This window comes from Sitophilus oryzae, unplaced genomic scaffold, assembly GCF_002938485.1.
Source record: "Sitophilus oryzae breed Bouriz unplaced genomic scaffold, Soryzae_2.0 scaffold_1145_pilon_pilon, whole genome shotgun sequence".
NCBI lineage: Eukaryota > Metazoa > Arthropoda > Insecta > Coleoptera > Curculionidae > Sitophilus > Sitophilus oryzae.
Window position 1 is genome coordinate 842,849 of NW_022145777.1, and position 24,310 is coordinate 867,158.

Here is a 24,310-nt window from a genome sequence, read left to right on the forward strand (position 1 = left end):
TTTGCGTTGTGTTGAAAATGGATAAATTATGCCAGATTTTATTCAAATCAGCTATATTTGTATAATTTGTAGTTAATATTTCTAATCTAATACGGACCCTGTATTAAATATGTCCCATTGCGATAAAAAAAAGTAGTACAAGAATTAGTAGTGGTCCTGTAAGAACTCCTGGTCTATAAGGATATCGAGAAGCGGATATCGTCGTCACTATGAAAACTATATAATTATGTCACCTAACTTTTAGGCGTTACCATGAATTGGGTAATAATTCGGGTAGATAATGCACCAGCTGGCCGCGAAGTGAGAGGGACGGGTAACACGCATATCCTCCAGTGGTCGTTTTGAGGCCAAAATTGATCAGCGGCCATACTTTGGTGACAAGATTTCTAGGTGACACCGAGCGAATTTTTGTGTTTTTAGTGACTACTGTTTTGTTTTAAATTTATAAACTGTGTTGTTTAGTATGGTGGTTCAGCGTATGGCTGCAAAGGCCGAAGCGAGAAAAAGTGGCTGAAATTACATTTCACAGGTAAAAAATCGATAATAAACCCTGTTACAAAATGCACATTTCATTATAGCAGTAAAATATAAAATGCTTTTAATATGTCTTGTACCACATCTAAACCAAACTATTTTTAATAATTCCAAGTAGTATTTTCAATATCCTGTACTATAATTAATGTTGTGTACTATAACTAATTAATGACAGCGATCTTCATTTCATAGCCATCGCTGACGCCGTCTTCTTTCGATGTCGTTTTATATGGCTTCGCGTCATTTTATATATGGGGAATGTCATCGATCGTCATTTAAACAAACAGGACGCCGTTTTTTCTATATCATTTTTCATTATCATACGGCATATGTACAGGGTGGGTCAAATTCGACGCTTTGGAAATGTTCACCCTTTTCTATAGGAGATAGACGAAAACTAATATCGGTGTCTGAACTTAATTTTTATCAAAAACATGATGGTGAAACCGCATCAATATCTGTTACCGTTTCTGGAAAGTTACGGGTGTTTTTCAAAATGTGCATTTTTAACAAATCGCTGTAACTTTTGCTATGGAAAATTTTTTGTATTTCTATGAAAACATCCCCAAAGTACCTTTTTACGTAGAATTTAATGGTTAAGTATAATTTTTTTAAATTAATAATTTAGAGTTATCAACAGAAAAATTATTTTTTATTTGGGACACCCTATATTTAATTAACTGAAAAGAATTTAAAGCCTTCCAAAAAATATAGCACACTTGATATTTTGTTATAATCCCTTTGAAATACAGAATTTTCAAAGTTCGCCACTTTTTAACTAGATAGGCTTTGGACCCCTTAATGATGATATGCCCTTAATGGAATTCGAAAACATATTTTCCAGCAAAACGACGCACTGCCTCTGAACGTTGAAGTTATTAGCAAATTTGCAGCCAATTTCAAGAATAATTGAATCGCTATATTAACCAAGATCCCAGCTGTTGGCTGTCGAGGCTGCCTGACTTAGTGCCCATGAATCTAATCCTATAGATATATTTGAGGAAGAATAAAGGTTCCTTATTCTCCGTATAATCTAGACAAAATAGAAATACTTAGCAGTTGTCAGAGGGTATCTTTCACCCCCACTGAGTTAATGAATTCCGCGAGAAATGTTCAAAAACTGCCCCGTCTGTCCATAACAAAAGACGGTCGATATGTCGAAAACCTGTAGCAAAATCTCATATCTTGGTTTGCTATTGCATCTGCATCTCTCATAGCAAATGTTATTTTCGTTTTAATTGATGCTCACAGCTAGAATTTTTTTGCATTACAGCCGGTGCAAAGCCTACTTATTTAAAGCTGGCGAATTTTTATATACTCTATATCTCAAAGAGGAATCGAGCAAAATATCAAGTGTGTTTTATTTTTGAAAGGTAATTTTAAATTTTTCAATAAATTTAAAAATCTACAGGGTGTCCTATATAAAAAATTAAATTTTCTGTTGATAATTCTTAAATTATTAATTTTAAAAAATTATACTTAAACCATTAAATTTACGTAAAAGGTGCTTTGGAAATGTTTTCATAAAAATAAAATGTTCCATAGCAAAAAAGTTACAGCGATTTGTTAAAAATGCATATTTTTGAATAACACCCCGTAACTCCGAAACGGTAACAGATATCGATATGCGGTTTTCACCATCATATTTTTGACAAAAATTGAGCTTTAGACACCGATATTAGTTTTTGTCTATCTCCTGTACAAAAAGGGTGTTTCCATTTAAAAGCGTTGATTATTATTTACATTATTTTTTATTTAATTATTCATTATACACACGTTAATAAATAAATAACTGTCTTCAGGGCCTATTTTTCATCTGGTCGGGCCCTAAGGCCCAAGCAAAAATTCGGGCCCTCCTTTCCAATAAAATTCAAAAATTTTTGTTAGTTTGGGTTAAAAAAATAAAACAATTATTTTTATTTTTATATTTTTAATAATTTAAAAAAATAAATAAACATTATTATATTCAACAAAATAATGAAAAAAAAACAAAAACTATATCAATCTAAAGCTTATTTTATTTAATTCTATTTTTCTTATCAAGAAGTAACTGTTTTTTTTTCTCTGCTATGTAAATTTACATTTGAAATTATGAACATTTTACAACCTTTAACGGGCCCCCCAAACCACCGGGCCTTATGGGCCTTATGGTAAATTAGGCCCTGATTGTCTTGATGGTCAGTCCAATGTGACTGTTAAATAAATTTTGCATTATTGACTTAGATATTCTAATATTATAAAGGTGAGATTATAAAATACAAAATTGTATATGCATTACTCAAAAATGAACGATATATTAGTTTACGTTTTAATAAATATTTTGTATCGTCTAGGTACAAGCTAATTTCTGATGCTACGCCATTGGAGAATTTCGCTTGGTGACAAGTGGCTTCACTTTCAGCTACCGTGTTACCTGTCCCCTCTCTTTCCTTGTCTAAGTGTACTAGGATGTATTTCTCGAAAATATTTTAACTTCTACAGGGTGACTAAAGTTTATTTATCGGGTTGATTTGAGCCTTTAAAAGGGCACTCTGTATATTATTGCATTTTTGGCTCTTTTGGGACATTTTTACATATCTAAAGACATGAGTAAATATATTTCGGTAGTTTCAGAGATATTAACAAATAAATAAAAAATATCCATTTTCAGCCTTTCTAAAAAAAAATATTAAAAAATACAAGAACTAAATTTTGGTTTAAAAAAAAAAAAAAAAAAAAATTTACTTTAGATGGTCTGTCATCTTTCTTTGCTATAAATGTGGTAACCGTAAATCATACAGGATGTTCATAATCGCTAAACTTTCTAAAATATAAAATAATTTTTCTTCGTTTTTTTTAATCGAAGACCCTGTATAATATTTTTAATATATGGAGAATTAAAAATGAATATTTTAATAAAAAAAAAACATTTTTTTTAGATTTTGTGGTTTGTTTGTGTTTTGATCGGAGCAGTTGCTACAGTGGTGGTGATATTTAGTCTATGGGAAAAGTTCCAGACCAATCCGACAATCACAGGACTGGACACGGATTTTCATAACTGGGAAGTACCGTTTCCTGCTGTCATACTGTGTCCTACCGATCCTGCTAAACAAGAACAAATCAGGAGGCTCCTGGACATAACGTAAGATTTTTATTTAATTTTGTGCTTTTATTGCAAGTTTTTGACCAATCTTTTTTGGAATAATAGATATTTATTTTTACTGTTTAAATATATTTATTTTTAATCTCCTTATACAAGGTAAGTTTTAATAAGTGCAAATATTTATAACCGTAGTATATTTCGACTCCAGAAACACGTCTATGAGTTGTTTTTTTCGCGAAAAAAAACATTTTTTTTTTTATTTTTTTTCAGTTAACGTCTCCTTCTTTGCTGCCAGGCTATTCTGGACGGAGCCTACTTCGTTTACGCGGAATCCGAACCGCGGTCCTCGGCCATATCATGGTCAATGGCCTACCGACTTTTGGCAAGTGTCTAAATCGACCCTTACTCACGAGATATCTGATCTCATCCAGCCTCGAACCGGCGTGAATGAGCAGTGTGTGTCAATAGATTTGCTAATTTTGCCTTTTGGACAACAGCACGATACAGAGTTTCGAACCGGTCACCCGTCCATCCACAAGCATCGCCTTACGTCGCTTAACTTCTAATGGGAACCGGTGTTTCGACGTGGCTGGGCCGTTGCCTTTTTCATGAAAAAGAAATTGAAAATATGTTTTTTAATAAAAAAATTTAAATATTAAGTAAACAAATATAATAATATGGCAACATAAATAGTAGTAGATTAAATTAACATGTCCGAGAAAATACAGTGGTTCTCAAAATTTAACAAAAAAAATCATTTTATTTAGAGAAGTGTTTGATATTTTCATTGTATCATTTTTTGTATTTCATTGTATTATTTTTTTTTTTATATTTCATGATATTTTATTTTATATAATTTTATAAGATATACTACACCTTATCTGATGAAATAAAATAGAATCAATTCAAGGACTTTTCTAGAAAAACGGACCTTTTAAGAAAATTAATTTTTGGTTTTTCAAAACTGGTTTGAGATAGAGTTTACCAAAATGCTTTATATCTACTAGTGGGTAAATGAATTTGTAGATATATTACGACTTTTCTTTGGAACTTTAGTTTCGAGATATAAATTTAATCAATCTTTTTAAGAAAATTAATTTTATTTTTCAGAAAACTATTGAGACAGAGTTTACCAAAAATTCTTTTTATATCTCTAGTGTGTGTGTGTGTGTAAAATGAATTGTAGATATATTACGATCTTTCTTGGAACTTTAGTTAGGAGATATAAATTTAATCTTGGACCTTTTAAGAAAAATTAATTATTTTTCAGAAACTATTTGAGACAGAGTTTACTAAAAATGCTTTTATATCTACTAGTGGGTAAAATGAATGTAGATATTACGACTCTTCTTGGAACTTTAGTTTCGAGATATAAATTTAATCGGACCTTTTAAGAAAATTAATTTTATTTTCAGAAAAAAAAAACTATTTGAGACAGAGTGTACCAAAAATGCTTTCTATATTCCATTTTCAGTGGGAAATGAATTTGTAGATATATTGCCACTCTTTCTTGGAACTTTAGTTTCGGAGATAAATTTAATTTCCGGACCTTTTAAGAAAATAAATTTTATTTTTCGAAACTGCTCCCTTAACTGTAATCTCAAGTGAGATAAAAACATGAATATCGGGATAATCTAACATAAGCTCATAAACTTCCGGGTCACACTGACTGAACGACGCAAATTTCTTTTCAAAGTAACTCCTCAGACCTACCTCTGGCTACGATGTTCTAGAAATTATTCATTAAACTTTAGCGCAAGTTTGCGTAGTTTGTAAACAGTCAATAACCCGAAACCGGATTTAGATAAAGCCAAACTGGCTTCTACTAAGTTGTATATAAAGGTACTGCACTGAAAGGATCACATTCTTTGTTTTAAAATACAAAAATTCTATATTTTTTCATAAAATACCCTTTATTTTTTAAATTATATTAAACAAATTAATTATAAATATTGCATTTATTTTGTTTAGAAGAAAACTTATTTGGTTTCAGAATATTTATTGTGTGTATTTTTTTTTACTGTTTCCAGGGAAAATAGTACTACGCAGGATCTTCAAAAAGCTGATTTTATCTATGATTTAACCAAACTTGATTTCGATTCTATACCGATATTCACCAAGAAATATACTGAAGCTGACACGTACATTGATAAAAATGAGGACATTAGAAATTATATTTACAAGGTATACTATACAGGGTGTTTCAAAAACATGTGCCATCTCCTCATGGGGAGATTCCTCACATAAAAAAAGATTTATTTTCGTATCATATCAACATAGGTCCGATTCAGCTTTTGTTTGTAGATACAGGGTGTTATCATTTAATATTTTTCGATTTACGAGCCCTAACAAGTATATGTTGGGACAAGGTCATATTCTGGAATTATTGCCCTGGTTTTTCAAAAAATGAATTGAAAAACATATAATTTTTTTTAAATATAAACATAGCCATATATCCTAAACACCTTGGACAATATTTTTATGAATTTGTAAAAGTAAAAGTCTTGGTAAAATCGCTACGTGTAATGGTTCTCGAGATATTTGGAATCGAAATGATCAATACCTGTCATCATTGACATATATTAAGAATGTTGACTAAACAGTTATCAGACTGAAATAATAAATTTTTAATGTTTTTGTGCCAAAAGTCCAATAGAAAGTGTTTAGAATTTCAGAAAATTTTATGATTAATTTAAAAAATGAAAGGTTCCCAACTATCATTTCAGTCAAATAACTATTCACTCAATGATGTTTATTTTTGTCAATAATGACATGTACTGACCATTTTCCATTCTAAATATCTTGAGAACTTGATTTTTACAAAGAAATGAAGTGTAAAAAATCACGAATATTTTTTTCACTCAGTAGTTTTATACAGGTGCGGACGAAAAGTTATTACTCTCCAAAACAGTTAAACATATGTAGGTGGGGCTTTCTATAAATAAGAGTCATATTGACATAAAATCAAATTTATTAAAAAAAAAAAAAAAAAAAAAAAAATTTTCATCTAAATATTGACGTTACTTCAGAAATTATTTGAAAAAATCGAAATAAAATGAAACTTCTATTGACCCTGTATTCCGAAACGAAGCATTTAGGGACATACATTTATACGAACTTTTTACTTATTTTATCTGCAGAATATGCTGCCAAAGTTTGCTGAATTCAATTCGGACCGCCCCACAGTAGGCAATATGTCCAAACCAAGTTGCAAAAAATAACATCGACAGTTAGCATTTATGGCAATAACATTAGATTGAAAACATATTAGTTAAGAAGAAACCACATAAAACCAACAAAAAACACATGTTCGAGTCTCTTTTCGAGGGCTGTAAACAAATTTTGCGCAAACCTACATTTCGGTGTCCGACGAACGTCTTTTCGCCACCTTTAAGTAGTAGGGTTGCATTCAAGTGACACAGTATTATAACAATTGAATCGGACGACCTTAGCTTACTGTCAATAATTATTGTAAAGTCATAACGTGTTTTACGTGGATTCCAGGTTGCGGTAAATTTAATGTGAAGGTAAGTAAGAAAGTATCTTTTTATTTTGATTTTTTGGATAAAACTAGTAAAGCAAAGAACAATACTTTTAAGGTTTTTTTGATAGTGGCATATAATCTATCTTAGAAAAGTTAAGTAAAAAAATCGCAAAATCGCAACATTAACTTTATTGGAAGCGTTAGCCTCCATGCGTGCGTGTAAGGTAAATCTCTTTATGGATAATTTCATAAATTAATTGTTATAGTAGCTAGAGCTAGAGAAGAATTTGAAATATAAAGTTACGTAACTGTTCTCAAGATTTCTAGAAGAAGTATGTCATAAACGTCAAATGACATTTTTTGACAAATTGACAAATTTTGATAGTACCTAATTTTTTAAATTAAATAAAATTTTGATTTTTCTTCAGATTTAAAAATGTGCACTTCGTGACCATTGCTTCCAGCTGTTATGTAAAAACAAAAATATCAGTAAATAGTAGATGGTAAAATAAAATTTAGATATTTTTAATAGGTATAAGTTCTGTTATTTTCTAAATCGTCATTGTTTAATTCTCCTGTAATATTGTTACTTATTTTAAAATATAATAATAAAATATTGTTCACATATTGTCTGGTATTATTAAAGACCCAACTTATGCAAATGACAAACAATCTTGAATAGAAGTTCGATTGGATTTTCAGTATACTAGGTTTTTTATACATTGACACTTTATCTCTTTTATTTGACGTTTCCGAAAACTGTCTTAAATGAAAATGGTTTTGAATAAATTTGCCAAAAGTCTATTTCGCATATACAAAGTGCTTCAAAAAGTCGGGGCGTGGTTCAACTATCTTATTTCAAATTAGGTATATATAGGCTATGCTACCAAAAAGTAGTTAGGATTTTTAGAGAAAATAAAAATAAAATAAAAAAATTGGGTACTAATTTGAAATAAGAAAGTTGGGCCACACAGGATTTCTAAGGCACCCTGTATATGCAAAGAAGACTGTTTTGAAAAATGTATTCGAGACCATTAAACTTTTATTCAAGACACTTTTCGAAAACGTCGAATAAAAAAGATACAGAGGATGTCAATATATAAAACACCCTGTATATGGCGGAGGAGTAATAATTGCTCAATATTTGTCTGTTTCATCTTGGCTCTGCCAAAAATCGTAAAATTTAGTGAAATGTAAAATATTCTTACCGCATTTTGGTAGCTGTATTAGTCAAAAGATCATTTTTCCATTTTATAAATCCCCTCCAGCACCCCCAACCACTCTCAAGTCAGCCAAAACTAACAGGGTTCACGGCCTACGGGCATAGAATGTTTTTACCAAATTTGAATGAAATCGAACAAAAAAAGAATTTTTGCAACATACTTCTGTGATTTTTGCCCAGTATAATATCAAGTCTTTTTATATTATTTGCAACGCTTGAAATTGTTTAAAAAAATTATTTGTCGCGTTTGAAAAAAAATAGCATGTTCTATTCGGAGTAAAAATGTACTTTTTGTCCCTCGCCTGTAACGTCAAACGTACAGCCTCGTCACAAAAAGTATAATTTTTCCTCCCAATAAAACAATACCCTATTGTTGTTAATTAAACAATTAAAGTATCCGTTTCCCTTCCAGTTCATGGACGACTGTACTGACGTTTTTGACAATTGCTCGTTCAAAGACATGCCATTCGGATGCTGTTCTGCGCCAGACAAGCGATTCACGCCGGTCTTCACCGAAACGGGGTTCTGTCACAGCTTTAATTCCAGACATTTTCGACGATCCAACAACACGGCGTCGTGAGTATCCAGTTTTAAGATCTATTATTTTCCATTTTGACACCCTTAGAAAACTGAGGTTTCGCGGTATTTCATGTTTCGGGGTTTGGAACAAGTACGGAAGCGTGCTATTGTTGAGATTTAAGAGGTTTAGGGTGGAAGAGATTGTATTGTTTGTTTAATAAAATTGAAATAAGATACAGGGTGTCCCAATATTTACTGGACATAGAACTACTAAGGCAACGATTCCCGATAGAACCCTGAAGTTAAGCGACGTTAGACGATACTAGTGGATGGACGGGTGACCGTCTGGAAACTCTATCATGCTGTTGTTCCATGGCAAAAGCGTAACATCTATTCTGACCCATGTAAATTTTGAAAAGATCAAATGTTATCTCCCCAAATGATTTTATGCAAAATTTGTATTACCCTTTCACAGCCACATACAAAACTGTTCAGGAGAGAATCTTTAGCGTGTCGTTTTCAGTTTTCAGTCTCAATTTCTGTATTTAATTTAATACCCATAAAAACAGTTTTTGAGTGTGATTCACAGGAAGAAGTCGTTCGGCGAAAGATAATGTGCTCTTTTCCTACTGTATCCCAATAAACAGAAGTCAGTGTTTTTCTTTTCTTCAACATGAAGAATATTCAAGTCATTGTTATTGTCTTTCTCAGTTTATAATCATCTGCTGATGATGCTAACATGGTTAGCGAAACGCGCGTCCAGTGTAAAAGTAAAAGTGTTTTGGTGTATTGTGGTGATTTAGTGTTTAATTTTGCTGTGTAACACCAAAGGTTCCAACCCTCAACTGTAATCTTATTTTCTTTCTGTTCAATTATTTTTGTCTTCACACTTCCATGTGCTTAATACTTTAGTGCTTTTAGTTTCAAATATCCGGTTTATTCTTTAAACTTTTGACTTATTCGGTACAGGCTTTCCAGAGACTGAGCTTCGAACATATCTAACACAGCGGCAATACTATTTCCAGCAAAATGCCGTTTAACCATCGTAACTTTTTCTGAAGTTGCGAAATTCATGATTATTTTATACAAAATTACTGTGTTTGGTAGCTTCGAATTTTTGTCAACAAAATGTGACATCGAATTTGACAATGACACAATCACATTTTTTGCTGGTATTAATTGTAGCTTTCTCTAAACCGTATTATACAGGGTTGTTCACCACATACGACACAGAGTATTGTAGCCAAACGACTAGATTTTTACAAATTGTAAGTTTTGGGTTCGTTGAAGGACTATTAGAGCTACAATTTAAAAATATTTTTATAAGATACAGAGTGTCCCAAATAAATAAAAAATATCAAAGTTGTATTTTTTTAAATGGAACACCCTGTATATTATTACATTTTTAGTTTCTATGATTAAAATAAAGGTAAATTTGATTAAGATTTATTACACTTAAACCTTACCGTTTTTAAAATATTTTCAATTTTGTAAAATTGCAGTAAAAATTTTAAGGCTTCATTTCTCCGAGGGTATCAAAGTTTTCAATGCTAAATATTTACTGCAGTTTATTTACTGATCAGTTATTGTGTTGCAATAATAAAAATTATACTACCTTATACAGGGTATCTAAAATTTTATTTTAAATAAATACTAGCTTTAAACGGCAATAACTTGTTTAATTTAAATGGAACACCCTGTATATTTTATGATAATCAGATACACAATTTAATGGTCTATCAAATTGTATTATACCATTTTTACCTATCTCTTCAAGTTTCCGTAGAAAATGCATTTTCTTGTAATTTAGAACTCATTTATCAATATACCCATGGAATACTGACATTTTAGATTATTTTTAAAGATGTACCAAATTTTTATTAGTAAGAGAGACTAAGTACAGACACTAATATTGTCGATATAGTTCGATTATTTCATTAAAAAAAACTGTTTAAATATTTGTTAAAGAGGACCAATTAATGTGATTCCAGTATTCAAACTGCATTAATTGACTGTTTGCGTTGATTAATAATAATTGCTCCAAACACCAAAAAGTGTATTTGATATGTGTATCAGACAGTGTGGTAAAAAGTAACACCTTAAAAATGATATTTCTTTTTTTGACAAATGTTTCTTTATTACAACTGAGACGTTCATTTTAATAACTTATTATTATATTAATTTCTGATTCAAATCCATATTTATTAAGAATAATTTATTAACTAACACAATTAAGTATGTAATTAATTAGTATTTGGGCGGAAATAATGGTGGTATATTTAATTAATGGTAGATATACTCTTTTATAAAGATTTAAATAGTTTTCTTTTTGCATATAAATGGGCTAGTAATATCATCGTTTTCCTAAAAACGAGAATATTAATAGTGTGTACATTTCTTGCTTTAAAAACAATCTAAAATATCAATATTCCATAGGTATATTGACAAATGAAGTCTAAATTATAAGAAATTCGTAGAAAATGCATTTTCTACGAAAACTTGAAGGCATAGGTAAAAAGTGGTATAATACAATTCGATAGACAATTAAATTGTGCATCTTATTCTCCTAAAATATACAGAGCATTCCATTTAAATTAAACAAGTTTTTGCCGTTTAAAGCTAGAAATTATTTAAAATAAATTTGTAGACACTCTGTATGAGGGAGTATTATTTTTATTATTGCAACACAATAACTGATCAATAAATAAACTTCATTAAATATTTAGCATTAAAAACTTTGATACCCTCGTAGAAATGAAGCTTTAACATTTTTACTGCAATTTTACAAAATTGAAAATATTTAAAAAACGGTAAGGTTTAAGTGTAATAAACCTTAATTAAATTTACCTTTATTTTAATCGTAGAAACTAAAAATGTAATAATATACAGGGTGTTCCATTTAAAAAAATACAACTTTGATATTTTTTTAAATGGCCAAAACGTAAGAATTTAATAATAAAGCAAAATATTTTTGTATAAAAGAAGTTCGATAAATAACACCTTTCATTTGTCAAAAATAAAGAAAAAATATTTTTTCAAAATAGCTTCATTGAAACTAATTTATATCCAGCAGTAAACAACATCATCCCCCCTTTTTTTCTGTGACACATAAACAGCATCGAGAAAAAGTTAATATAACTTTGTTTGCCACTGTTTTTCACAGTGCTCCATACAGCGCATTACGCCAGATAAATCATTTCCATAATGGCGAATTATTAATTTCCTTTCCGTCAACGCGCAGTTTGACAGTTGGACCGTAATGTTTTCAACTAAATTAACTTATTCACGGCAAACAGAATACGAGAAACTTTTACTTCGTTCATTCCCTTGCTTTTATTGTGCTGATATCGAAAACAAAAGTTGTTTTGTGAAGTTTTTCTGTTTTCAATTCTACGCTTTTTTCGTAATATTCAGATTTTCCGAATTAGAGTATTTTTGTTTTGTATCTTTGGAAGGAAATTTTATTTCAGCTATTTATATTATATTTTTTTATTATTTATGTGGATTTATAGCATTTGTAAAGCTATATCGAATCACAGTAAAGGGGAGGGGGTGTTTTTTAGTTTAGGGACTAGCCTACATATAAGAGAACGTCTCTTAGATCTTATAAACTTCATGGATTATAATAAATTATAATCCCCACCATGTTACATGGGAGCAAAACCTGGGTGCCTTACCGCCGACACATGAACGCATTAAACAAGTTGCAACAGAGACATCTTAGACATCTCTTAAGAATCCGATGGTTCCATCATGTCTCAAACGTATCGGTCCTTGAAAACCCTAACTGCGAGAGTATTAAAGTCATGGTTACAAAATCCCACTTAAGATGGTCTGGTAATGTATGCAGAATCAAGAAAACCGCATACCAAAATCTCTGCTTTACGGTGAGCTTGTACACGGTAAAAGGAGGCCGGGTGGACAACTCAAAAGGTACAAGGACATTTTCCACGAAAACTTAAAGGGGATTAATACGCAGAATGAGTGGGAAGAAACAGCTACTCAGCATGCGCAGAACGATATTAGACGTGAATGCTAACGTGGAGCATTTTTTCGCTGCGTTGACAACAGTTACCAAAAATATAGACCATTAAAATTTTTAATCAAGATATTATAACTGATACCTGTATTTATTATTTTGAAAATATTTGTCATATTATTTCAATATACTTTTATTATAAAGTTTAAACAAAAATTAAATCATATAACGATAAATTATTTTTTAAAAATGTTTTAAAATACTAATTTGAAAAACAGCTGTGATGAATGAACAATAAGTAACCAGGAAAACTTTAAAATATAATATGTTTTTACATTGAAAATCAAAACATATTTTATTAAAAAAATGTAATTAATGTCACTTTTTGTGCCTTTGTAAACTGTAAAAGAGTTCATTTGTATTTCCGACGATATTTTAAATTTGTAAATATTTTAAATTTATTTTGAAAGTTTGTTCACAGAGGCCAGCTAGTGGAGTTGTTCTGGTTCAGTTAGTGGAGTGTTCGCTCCTTTCCTAGCTAGATAATTTTCTTTTTCATTGCCTTTTATCCCTTGGTGAGCAGGCACTCAGAGTAGGAGGACTTTATTTTCTTTACCTAATTTGTAGAACTTCTCTAGGCATTCTTTGACCAACTTCGAATTGATGGTTACTGAGTTGATCGCGTTTAGTGCTGCTTGACTATCGGATATATTTGTAGTGTGATAAAGTTAGTGGATAGACATTATGACTAATAAAACTGTTATATCTAAAAAAGCTGTCCGCAATAGGCAAAATCTTATCCTTAAAAGAACTCCACAACACTAAAAATATGAAAACCTCTGAAGAATGTGCCATATTTTCAAAAAACAAGATATATGTTATTTAAAATCGTTTTTTAAACAGACTTTTATTCAGCGAAATATACATTTATGTTGGTACATAAACCTTAAAACATAAGTGTAACAGCTTGTTTCCTGGTTTCGTGCAAACCCGTACTAATGTCACTCTCCATCCTCCGAAGCACGACGCCATCATCCCATGTTGCCGATTTGTCATTTTTAATAAAAATGTGCGTATTTTATTACCGGCACGAGACATGGCGCCGCACTGGTATGCCGTTCTAGTCCGTAAGAAGATACGCGTGTAGATATTTATTATGACAAATAGCAGGCGAATATGAAGAAGAAAAGGGATTGCGAAAAACAGTTGGAAAAGTTAAATTATAATTCAATGAGGCGTTTATCAACTCTCCTATTCAACTCTCCTATTTCAAAAGAAACCGCTATGTTTAGACTACTTGGAAAAACTCACGAATTTCACTCAAGTTAAATTTTACAATTATATAACAGTTTCTTGCTTTCAACTGCTAATATAGAAATTAATTCCACGCTGTGTTCGTCATAATGTGGATCAACCTGCTCTCACTACCGGTTTCGGGGCCCTACCCCATCATCAGGTGAGCTTGGGTATTTCCACAAAACGACGAGCACAGCGCAGAGTATATAAATACGACTTGTCGTAAAGTAGCGGCAAGATATTAAGTCCCTCATCGCGAGATAGCGGCCTGCGTGCAATGGTAGTACTTTCGTACCACCGAGGCACAACTATCGATAGTAAATAAAGGCTTTTTTCGGCTAGCCCAAAATATATAATGGAAAATAAATTTCTTGCAGTTTTTAGGTATATAATAAAATTATATAAGAGTTTCTTGCCTTGAACTGCTAATATAGAAATTAATTCCACGCTGTGTTCGTCATAATGTGGACCAACCTGCTCTCACTACCGGTTTCGGGGCCCTACCCCATCATCAAGTAAGCTTGGTTATTTCCACAAAACGACGAGCACAGCGCAGAGTATATAAATACTACTTGTCGTAAAGTAGCGGTAAGATATTAAGTCCCTCATCGCGAGATAGCGGCCTGCGTGCAATGGTAGTACTTTCGTACCACCGATGCACAACTATCGATAGTAAATAAAGGCTTTTTTCGGATAGCCCAAAATATATAATGGAAAATAAATTTCTTGCAGTTTTTAGGTATATAATAAAATTATATAAGAGTTTCTTGCCTTGAACTGCTAATATAGAAATTAATTCCACGCTGTGTTCGTCATAATGTGGACCAACCTGCTCTCACTACCGGTTTCGGGGCCCTACCCCATCATCAAGTAAGCTTGGTTATTTCCACAAAACGACGAGCACAGCGCAGAGTATATAAATACTACTTGTCGTAAAGTAGCGGTAAGATATTAAGTCCCTCATCGCGAGATAGCGGCCTGCGTGCAATGGTAGTACTTTCGTACCACCGATGCACAACTATCGATAGTAAATAAAGACTTTTTTCGGATAGCCCAAAATATATAATGGAAATTAAATTTCTTGCAGTTTTTAGGTATATAATAAAATTATATAAGAGTTTCTTGCCTTTAACTGCTAATATAGAAATTAATTCCACGCTGTGTTCGTCATAATGTGGATCAACCTGCTCTCACTACCGGTTTCGGGGCCCTACCCCATCATCAGGTGAGCTTGGGTATTTCCACAAAACGACGAGCACAGCGCAGAATATATAAATACGACTTGTCGTAAAGTAGCGGTAAGATATTAAATCCCGCATCGCAAGATAGATATATTAAATTTTACTCGTACTTGTAAAATTAAAAATACAGTTTTTGGCTGCCGCTTGTGAACATTCAAAATTTATCGCACATACAAACTTGAAAATCATATTTATCGAAACGTAAAACCGCACGAAACCACCTATCTCTACCCACCACTTTCTCCTGGTTTTCCGTGTGTGGAAAATGGGGAAAACGAGGTGTAAGGACGTGCCACCCATCCGTGCGTCATAATAAAGGCTCGCGAGTAGGAATTCCGTTCATTGTCGTGTGTTCTGTTTCAGAGCCGAGCCCGAGCAATTTAATATGCAATATATTAAGGAAGCCGACACGAAATGGTCTCTGCAGTTCGCCTTGAAGACGGGGGAAGCAGTAACGTCGGTAAGTTATTCGACGTTTAGGAAGAAATCTTGCTACGATTGAAGTAGTTCTAAAAAAATATGTATTTTCCTTTCCGAGTTACGGAACCCTAAAAACGTCTCTTAATTCCTTAGATTTTTGATTCATTAGTGAAATACCTGAAAATAATGAATTTCTTCAAAAAATATTATTGGAGTTTTTCATAACTCTTTTGTATACGAGAACCATTTTCTTGTTAAAAATAAAAGTACCGTTAAATGGAAATCTTTGTTACTGCAGCATAACTTTGGTACATTCCTCATATTTTCACGTTGTGTAATGTATGGTTCGTCATCGAATCTCCAAAATTATGGTGTACATACGTTGGCCTTTTTATTTAAAAATAATACTTTTTTTACTGCAATATTTTAGACAATGAATAGTAAACTTTTGTTGTATGTACCGATCTAAGATTTTTTTTTTATTTTTAAACATTACAATCTGTCAAACTTATCTATTTGCTGTCTGTATTTGTTAGTTCCTTAATAAAAAAAATTGTCTACTTTATTCAGTTTTTTAAACGAAACATACATCTACTGCCCTAATATTACAAAAATATATTTTCTCAAACTTTTTTAGCTTTATTTACATATATACAGGGTTGTTCACCATATACGACACGGAGTATTGTAGCTAACGATTAAATTTTTACAAATTGTAAGTTTTGGCTTGGTTGAAGGACTATTAGAGCTATAATTTAAAAATATTTTACAAGATACAGAATGTCCCAAATAAGTAAAAAATATAGTTGTATTTTTTTAAATTGAACACCATGTATATTATTCTATTTTTGGATTCTATGATTGAAATAAGGGTAAATTTGATTAAGGTTTATCACACTTAAACTTTACCGTTTTTGAAATATTTCAATTTTATTAAATTGCAGTAAAAATTTTAAGGCTTCATTTCTCCAAGGTTATCAAAGTTTTTAATACTAAATATTTACTGAAGATTATTTATTGATCAGATATTGTGTTGCAATAATAAAAATTGTACTACCTTATACAGAGTGTCCAAAAGTTTTTATATTAGATAATTACTAGCTTTAAACGGCAATAACTTGTTTAATTTAAAGGGAACACCCTGTATATTTTACGTGAATCAGATGCACAATTTAATTGTCTATCAAATTTTATTATACTATTTTTTACCTACCTCTTCAAGTTTTGTAGAAAATGTATTTTCTTATAATTTATACCTCATTTATCACTATACCTATGGAATATTGATATTTCAGATTTTTTTAACATCACAACATATGTATATGTATAACATGTACAGGCGGTAAATATTGCAAGCCCATTGGTAAATAAAAAAAACTATTTAAATTTTTGTAAGGAAGTATACCAATTAAATATACCACCATTATTTCCGACCAAAAATTAGTTAATTACATACTTTTAAATTGTTTTAATTAATAATTTATTCTAAATAAATGTGGATTTAGCTCAGAAATCAATATAATAATAAGTTATGAAAATGAACGTCTCCGTTTTATAACTTTTCCACTCCAATGACTCCACGCATTTTACAATTTTTTTTTCAATTTCTTTTTAAGTGCCAAAATACTGAAAATATTTTCACACACAAGAAACCCCTAGATTTTGTAGTAACATAAAGTGAGTTATCTCAACAACCTGCACATACTATATCTATCCAAACCTAAACCACTCTTTTTAATAGCTCCTCTCGAGAAAAAAATATGACCGACATATTTCAGCCGATAACGTTCTTAAGACCGAGTAAAAAATACGATTATAATATTCAGGACTGGCTACGGTTCGGTAGTGAAATACGGCAGGCCCTTCTACGAGACTGTACGCCGACATAAATCTGTTTAAAGTAGGGCTTTTAGGCCTTTTTAGCCAGGGAACCGGATTTGCAACCCAACCGTTCTCTAACTTACGTTGTTCTCGAGTTTGGATTGTCTTGAAAGGTATACAGCAGCGCTACACTAAAAATGTTTGAGAAAACATCTTGATATGCCCTTCAAAAGCAGCGCTCTTTTTATGGTTGTCAGTGTTTTATTTTTACTGAAGTGTTGTTATATATTTTTGAACTGTTATTATATGTACGGTGTGTCTTAAATAAGTACAAATATTTTCAGGGTTGGTAGACCTCGATAAAAGAAACAGTGTTTCCTTTTTTTCACCGTTTTTCAAGTTATGTTACTTTGAAAATATAAAAAATATACATATTTTGCTAAACAAATTAACTAAATAACTTCACGACATCGCTTTGGCATGGAGTCCAATAGTTTTCTTATGGTATCTGGCTCAATGGAATTCCAGCCTCTTTCAAAATTCTTATCAAATCTTTCTTATTGCTAATATGACTTCATCTTACTTGGCGATCTAGTTCCTCCCACAAGTTTTCAATGGAGTTAAGGTCTTGGGACAGGAAAGTCCCTAACCTAATTTGTTCAAATAAAAACCATTCTTGTAAGACTTTTGATTTATGCTTTAGATCATTACCTTGCTGAAATATCCAGGTTAAAGGCAGATTATCATCTGCAAACAGAATCATCACTTTCTTAAAATGTCCAAATACATAAATCGATTCATTGTTCCTTCTATTACATGTAGTGGTCCCATTCCGTAGCCCGAGAATCATCCCCACACCATGCATGATCCACCACCGTGCTTTACAGTGGCCTTGGTATACTTTGGATCAAATATTTTACCTTCTAGGCGATCTATCCACGATATGCCATCGGATCCAAATATGTTGAATTTACTTTCATCTGAAAACAGGGTATTTTTCGTCGACCAATGCAATTTTTTTTCCAAACGTAAGTCGGGCCTTCTGATTCTTCTTACTGATGAGTGTTTTTTTTTGTGGCTGCTCTTCTGCTAAATAATCCTGCTTCCCTTAGCCTTCTTTGAATGGTCTTAGAGCTTATATTGACACCAGGTAGTTCACTCAAAATTTGATTTGCCAATTTATGCGGATTAGTTAAGGCGATTTTTTTAATTATCATTTCAATTTTTTTTGTTGTTTTCCTTTGCCGACAACTTTTTTTAATAGTGTTTAAGGCGTTACGAGTTTTGAAATTGAAAATCGTTTTGCTAATGACAGACTAATGCAAATTAAATATTGTGCTTATGTCCATTTGCAGTACACCATTCCGATGTGCGTTGATTATTTTTTCGCGAAGATCCTCAGACAAATATTTTCCGCGTGGCATATTTATTAAAAATGTAAATCAGAATATCAACAGTTTTCGCCTTGAGCAAATAACTACTAAGTATGGTCAATTTTTATGTTGGTTTATTTATTTATGTCCCTTCAAAAATATTTGAGTCCATATTATAAATAAACACCTGATAAGATAATTTTGGAATGTGGCGAAAAATGATGATATTGCTAAAAGGAAATATGTTTAAAACATTATTTTAAATATTGGAGGTTTTTGAAATCCGACGAGTTTTAAAAAGTTTCTCTACTTTTGTCTGATAGTGTATACTTGCGAGAGTTCGTTTATATACACAACATATATCTGATTACTGTTGGGGGTTGGAACCTTTGGTGTTACACAGCAAAATAAAACACTAAATCACCACAATACACCAAAACACTTTTTCTGTTACACTGGACGCGCGTTTCGTTAACCATGTTAGCATCATCAGCAGATGATTAAGAAATAAACTGATATATCTGGACATATACATCTTCCCTTTTGAAGTTTCCTTAAAGAGTGTCCTTATCAGAGTCCTAATAACGAGCCGACCCTGTTTCAACTTCTTGCACTCTCCCATCCTCACTTCCGTTTGATTTATATTCGACGGTAATACGGCTTACTTTCAAGTAAGCCCGCGAATTGCCTTGTGGCATAATGAGACGCCAGGCTTTAAGACCTGGTTCGCAAGGTAAAGCGCAAATATACCGTTTTCAGATAAGAATATAAAAAAGAGGACAAAATAAAAGAATAATGGTATTATAGAGGGTGGCGCACTTTTCAGGAAATACTTTTTATTAAGTTTTTTTTTCTCAAAATTTAATTTAGTTACTATATCTAGAATTTTTCTCATCTATACTAATATATAAAATCCTTAAGTGACTGACATACAGATTAATCACGATTCTGCCCGAACCACTCAACGTAAAAAGCTCAATTTTGGCATACAGGTTGATTCTAGGGTGTAGAGGTTCGATAAGAAGGGATTTTTCGAAATTCTAGGAGCGAATTCAAGAGGTCAAATTATTTTCGAATTCAAGAGGGTGAAACCATCCCTCAAATATTACAATATTTTTTATTTAAAAAACCGCCAAGTTTCCGAAAAAACGCTTAAACACGTATATTTTATTTTATTTTTTTACATATTTTAAGATTTTTTAAAAGTGTATACAAGGTGTTTCGAAAAATCTGGTCATTGATTAATCACGATCCTGCTTAAAAACGTAAAAAGCTGATTTTTGGAAAACAGACTGACTTTAGGGTGTAGAGGATCGATAAGAATAGATTTCTAGAAAGTCGAATTTTAAGGGGGGAAACTATCCCTCAAATATTAAAATATTTTTTATTTTAAAACCGGTGAGTTTTTCGGAAAAACTCTTAAACACCTATGTTTTAATTTGTTGTTTTGCATATTTTAAGATTTTTTTTATAATTTTATACAGGGTGTTTCATAAAACAAGACCACTGAGTAATCACGATTCTGCTTAAAGCGCTTGACGTTTAAAGCTGATTTTTGGTAAACGGATTGACTGTGGGGTGTAGAGGTTCGATAAGGAGGGGTTTCTCGAATCTCAAATTCCAAGAGGGTGAAAACGCTCCTCAAATATTACAATATTTGTTATTTAAAAAACCGTTAGTCTTTCGGGAGAACGCAAACATATTTTGAAATTTTTTAAAAAACCATACAGGGTGTTCCAAAAAGTTGGGTAATTTCTTAACCACGATTCTGCTTAAACTGCTTGACGTAAAAAGCTTATTTTTGGCAAACGGATTTTTTTCCAACGAAATGAAACTACCCCTCAAATATTACCAAGTTATATAATAATATCGCTATATTGTTTTTTCTCATGCTGACATAAATATGAGAAAATTTTATCCAGTTTGTATGTTAATGGAAATTCTTGCTTTGCTTTATCATCTCCATTATAAATGATTAATTCGACGCGAACGGTAGGTCGCTGGTACACGCTAGTGAAAATATATTGTAATTTATCATAACTCTCTTGTATATGATAAACATTTTCTCATTCTAAATATAAGTGTCTTTAATATAGTTTTTCTAATACTTAAAACTTATTTCTAGATTTATATATTAAATTCGGATGAGATGGTCTCTATGAATATTCAACCTCAACTCGAATGGGACTATCAAGTATACAAAATGGCGTTTTCCATGAAGCAAACCTACACCACTGAAGACACCAGACAGCTGTCTATTAAGCAAAGAAAGTGCGTGTTTGGAGATGAAATACCCTTACATGGTATGAAAATAAAAATAGCTAAAAATATAAAAAATGTCTACACCTATGTGACGGATTTATCTCTCCAAACAATCCTATATGGGTATTTTGCCACTGCAATAAAATATACAAAATAAAATAGCTATTTTTTTGTAAACACCGCTGCGTTAATCTAAACGGAAACTGCTTATCAACATTAGGTTTACAGATATACAAATTTGCCTAACGAACAAAAAAATACTTAACGTTTCGGAAAGTTTATCTCTTTCCGTCGTCGGAAGCAAAAAAATACAAAGAACAAAGAAAAAAACTATTTAAAATATTTAAATTCAACTATTCGAGAACACTAGTTTTTTTTTAAACAGATACGTCCACAAAAACCGGTGACGTTCTGTTAAAATGACATTATATCAAGTTAAACTTCAAAATTAACAATTACTACCTGATAACAATTACTTAATAGGGTAAAACCAAAAAGCCCCAAACTTTCTATATGATTATTTTTAATTTTTACATATGTTATGTTTATTTATGTTATGTTCTTTAAAATCAAAGAAGCGATTACCATACATTACTAACATCTACAGATGCATGAGCAATATATTTATTTTTATTAGATTGTATTAAAAAAGCCTCTTTTATTTTTCTTTTAGAGGCTATCGCTTCTTTCATTATAATTTTGGCGTTATTAAATTTTATTTTATTTTACTCATTACAAACACCTATTGAGGTAGCTACATGTAAAGGCCTAAAGAAAACAAATACAATTACAATTACTTAAAACTAGACATAAAAATAATATAAATAAAGTATATATAACAATAAATAAAGTAAATAAGAATAAAGTACATAATATTTAATTTATAAAATGTGCAATAAAAAAACAATGAAACCTATCCATCAGATTTGTCCCCTGATGCACCAACAAGATGCGCTTAAGTTCGCCAAACTTAATGCTAAACATATCGGGAATTTTGTTCCCAGACAACATATTATTACAAATGGTGAGCATAAACGTGAATGGCGAGGGGCTTCCACCATCAATGTAAAAAAGATTAAACTCACTCACTCTCAACCTAATCTTTGGTACCCTAAACTTGATGCTATTAATCAGACCACAGTCAGCATATTTAAATTATTAAGAATGTTATATGCAAAGATGACAGCCTGTGTCCTTCTCCTAGAGGCCAGCGAAGTTAACTGAAATTTCCAACATTGACCTGTAAGAGATCAATGTTGGATACATGTTGTTTCTTTTAATGTAAAATAACGAAGGAACCGTTTTTGAACCTTCTCAATCTCGTTACTGTGGGTGTAACAATTGGGAGACCAGATATTTGACGCACATTCAAGATGCGGTCTTACAAGAGAGGTATAAAGTCTTGTAGTTGATTGTATATCGAAATCTTTACTATTACACATAACAAAACCCAGAAAAATCACTTCTAGGTCTTTAACTTCCTTACACCTCACAACCTTACAATTTCCAATGTAGTAGTCTTCAATGACTGTATTGATCATCCGGGAAAAAGAAACAACACAACACTTTTTAGTATTAACAAGCATCTTGTTCTCCTTAAACTAGTCCAGAGCCAATTTCAAATCAGATTGGATAGCCCTAGTATCATCAATATTATTAATTGGTTTAAATATTTTTTTTTGTATTCTGTGCCCTGTGTCCCATGAATGTTGACAAATCTTAGATTTGTGAAAATCTCCCTTTCTTAAATAATCTTTATGTTCTTTAATTCGAACATTTAGGGATCTGGATGTTTTTCGCCAATGTAAAATTTATCGCATTCACATGGTATTTTGTATATTACATTTTTTTTTTGTTGTTCAGTATTCATTGGTTTAGTGTGTGATAAAATGGATCTAAGTGTGTTTTGTGTTTTGAAAGATGTTTGTATTGTTGCGGACCGGTGTGGACTCGACCTAACCTAACTATATGCCCGCCCTCGGATGACCTTAACATCGCATTAAAGAATAGACACCGTAATGATTCATTCGAAGACTCGAGAAGCATCGAGTTCTACTGGAATGGAGTGGTACATACGAGAACAATCGAAACCTTCTCTATGCACCTAACCATCTATGGACTATTCTAGAGACCTTTAGCTGTACGTATAAAAGCCGGCGGCTGTGGCCTAAAGAGGGCAGTTATAAATAGACTAGTACAGTTGACGCGCTAAAATTCAAAAATAAATTCTTAGTTATAAATCGTTTGTAAATAGTTCTTTAAGTCGTTTATCGTTATTGTTTTTATTAATTAGTGTTAAATAAATAGTGTTTAAATAAATTGTGACTTTCTATCCACACGGAACCGACGAAAAACGTAACAGTATGTTATATTGTTTTCCTATCCTTCTTATTTTTTCCGAAATGCCTCGTATGTATGGAATTGTAAGTTGTATGTATTGTGTATTATCCTCGTTATGTCTATAATTTGTAATTTGTATTTCGTTTAATGTTTTGTGAATAAAAAATGGTTTGGATAGTCGTTTTTTATTAATGTATTTTTTATGTGGCTTATATTTCTGTGTTAACATTTTTTTTACACTTATGCTGTGACTTTATGCTACTTACTTTATTTTCTGTTTTTCAGTGGACAGTTTCTACACGTACTCGGCGTGCACGATCCAGTGCCGCATGGAGAACGCAAGGAAATTTTGCGGCTGCGTGCCCCACTTCTATCCCAGCGTCGCGGACTTTCCTTATTGCACTCTGGAGCGGCTCGAATGCGTGGCCAAGAATTTCGAGGCCGTCAAAAGCATCGACAGATGCAACTGCCAGCTGGGCTGCAGGAATATCGTTTATGAGATCGAGGCGCAGTACTCAAAATCGTAGGTTATTGAGCTGAAATGTTTTACTTTAGCTGATAATATGCAGATAGATATCCTGCATAATTGATTATATACCTTCCTTTTTATTTTTGATTTAGAATCAATAGGAAAACAGGGGGATTCTTTTTTGTAACATAGTCTGTATCTTTGTGGCGGTATCTTTATTTCAGGAAAAAAATCTTGACTGATGAAGCCTCTAAATAAAAAATAGTTC

General features: G+C 31.8%; 1 protein-coding gene across 1 annotated transcript in view; it reads left to right on the forward strand.

Annotated features, from left to right (window-relative positions):
* The window catches only part of LOC115886281 (sodium channel protein Nach-like), a 43,148-nt gene that overhangs the window by 5,265 nt on the left and 13,573 nt on the right, over positions 1–24,310 (forward strand). Inside the window, exons 2-7 of the mRNA XM_030905375.1 lie at positions 3,453–3,655; positions 5,647–5,800; positions 8,735–8,898; positions 15,721–15,817; positions 21,097–21,274; positions 23,859–24,096. Coding sequence (XP_030761235.1) covers positions 3,453–3,655; positions 5,647–5,800; positions 8,735–8,898; positions 15,721–15,817; positions 21,097–21,274; positions 23,859–24,096 — 1,034 coding nt within the window. The remainder of the gene's footprint in view (positions 1–3,452; positions 3,656–5,646; positions 5,801–8,734; positions 8,899–15,720; positions 15,818–21,096; positions 21,275–23,858; positions 24,097–24,310) is intronic.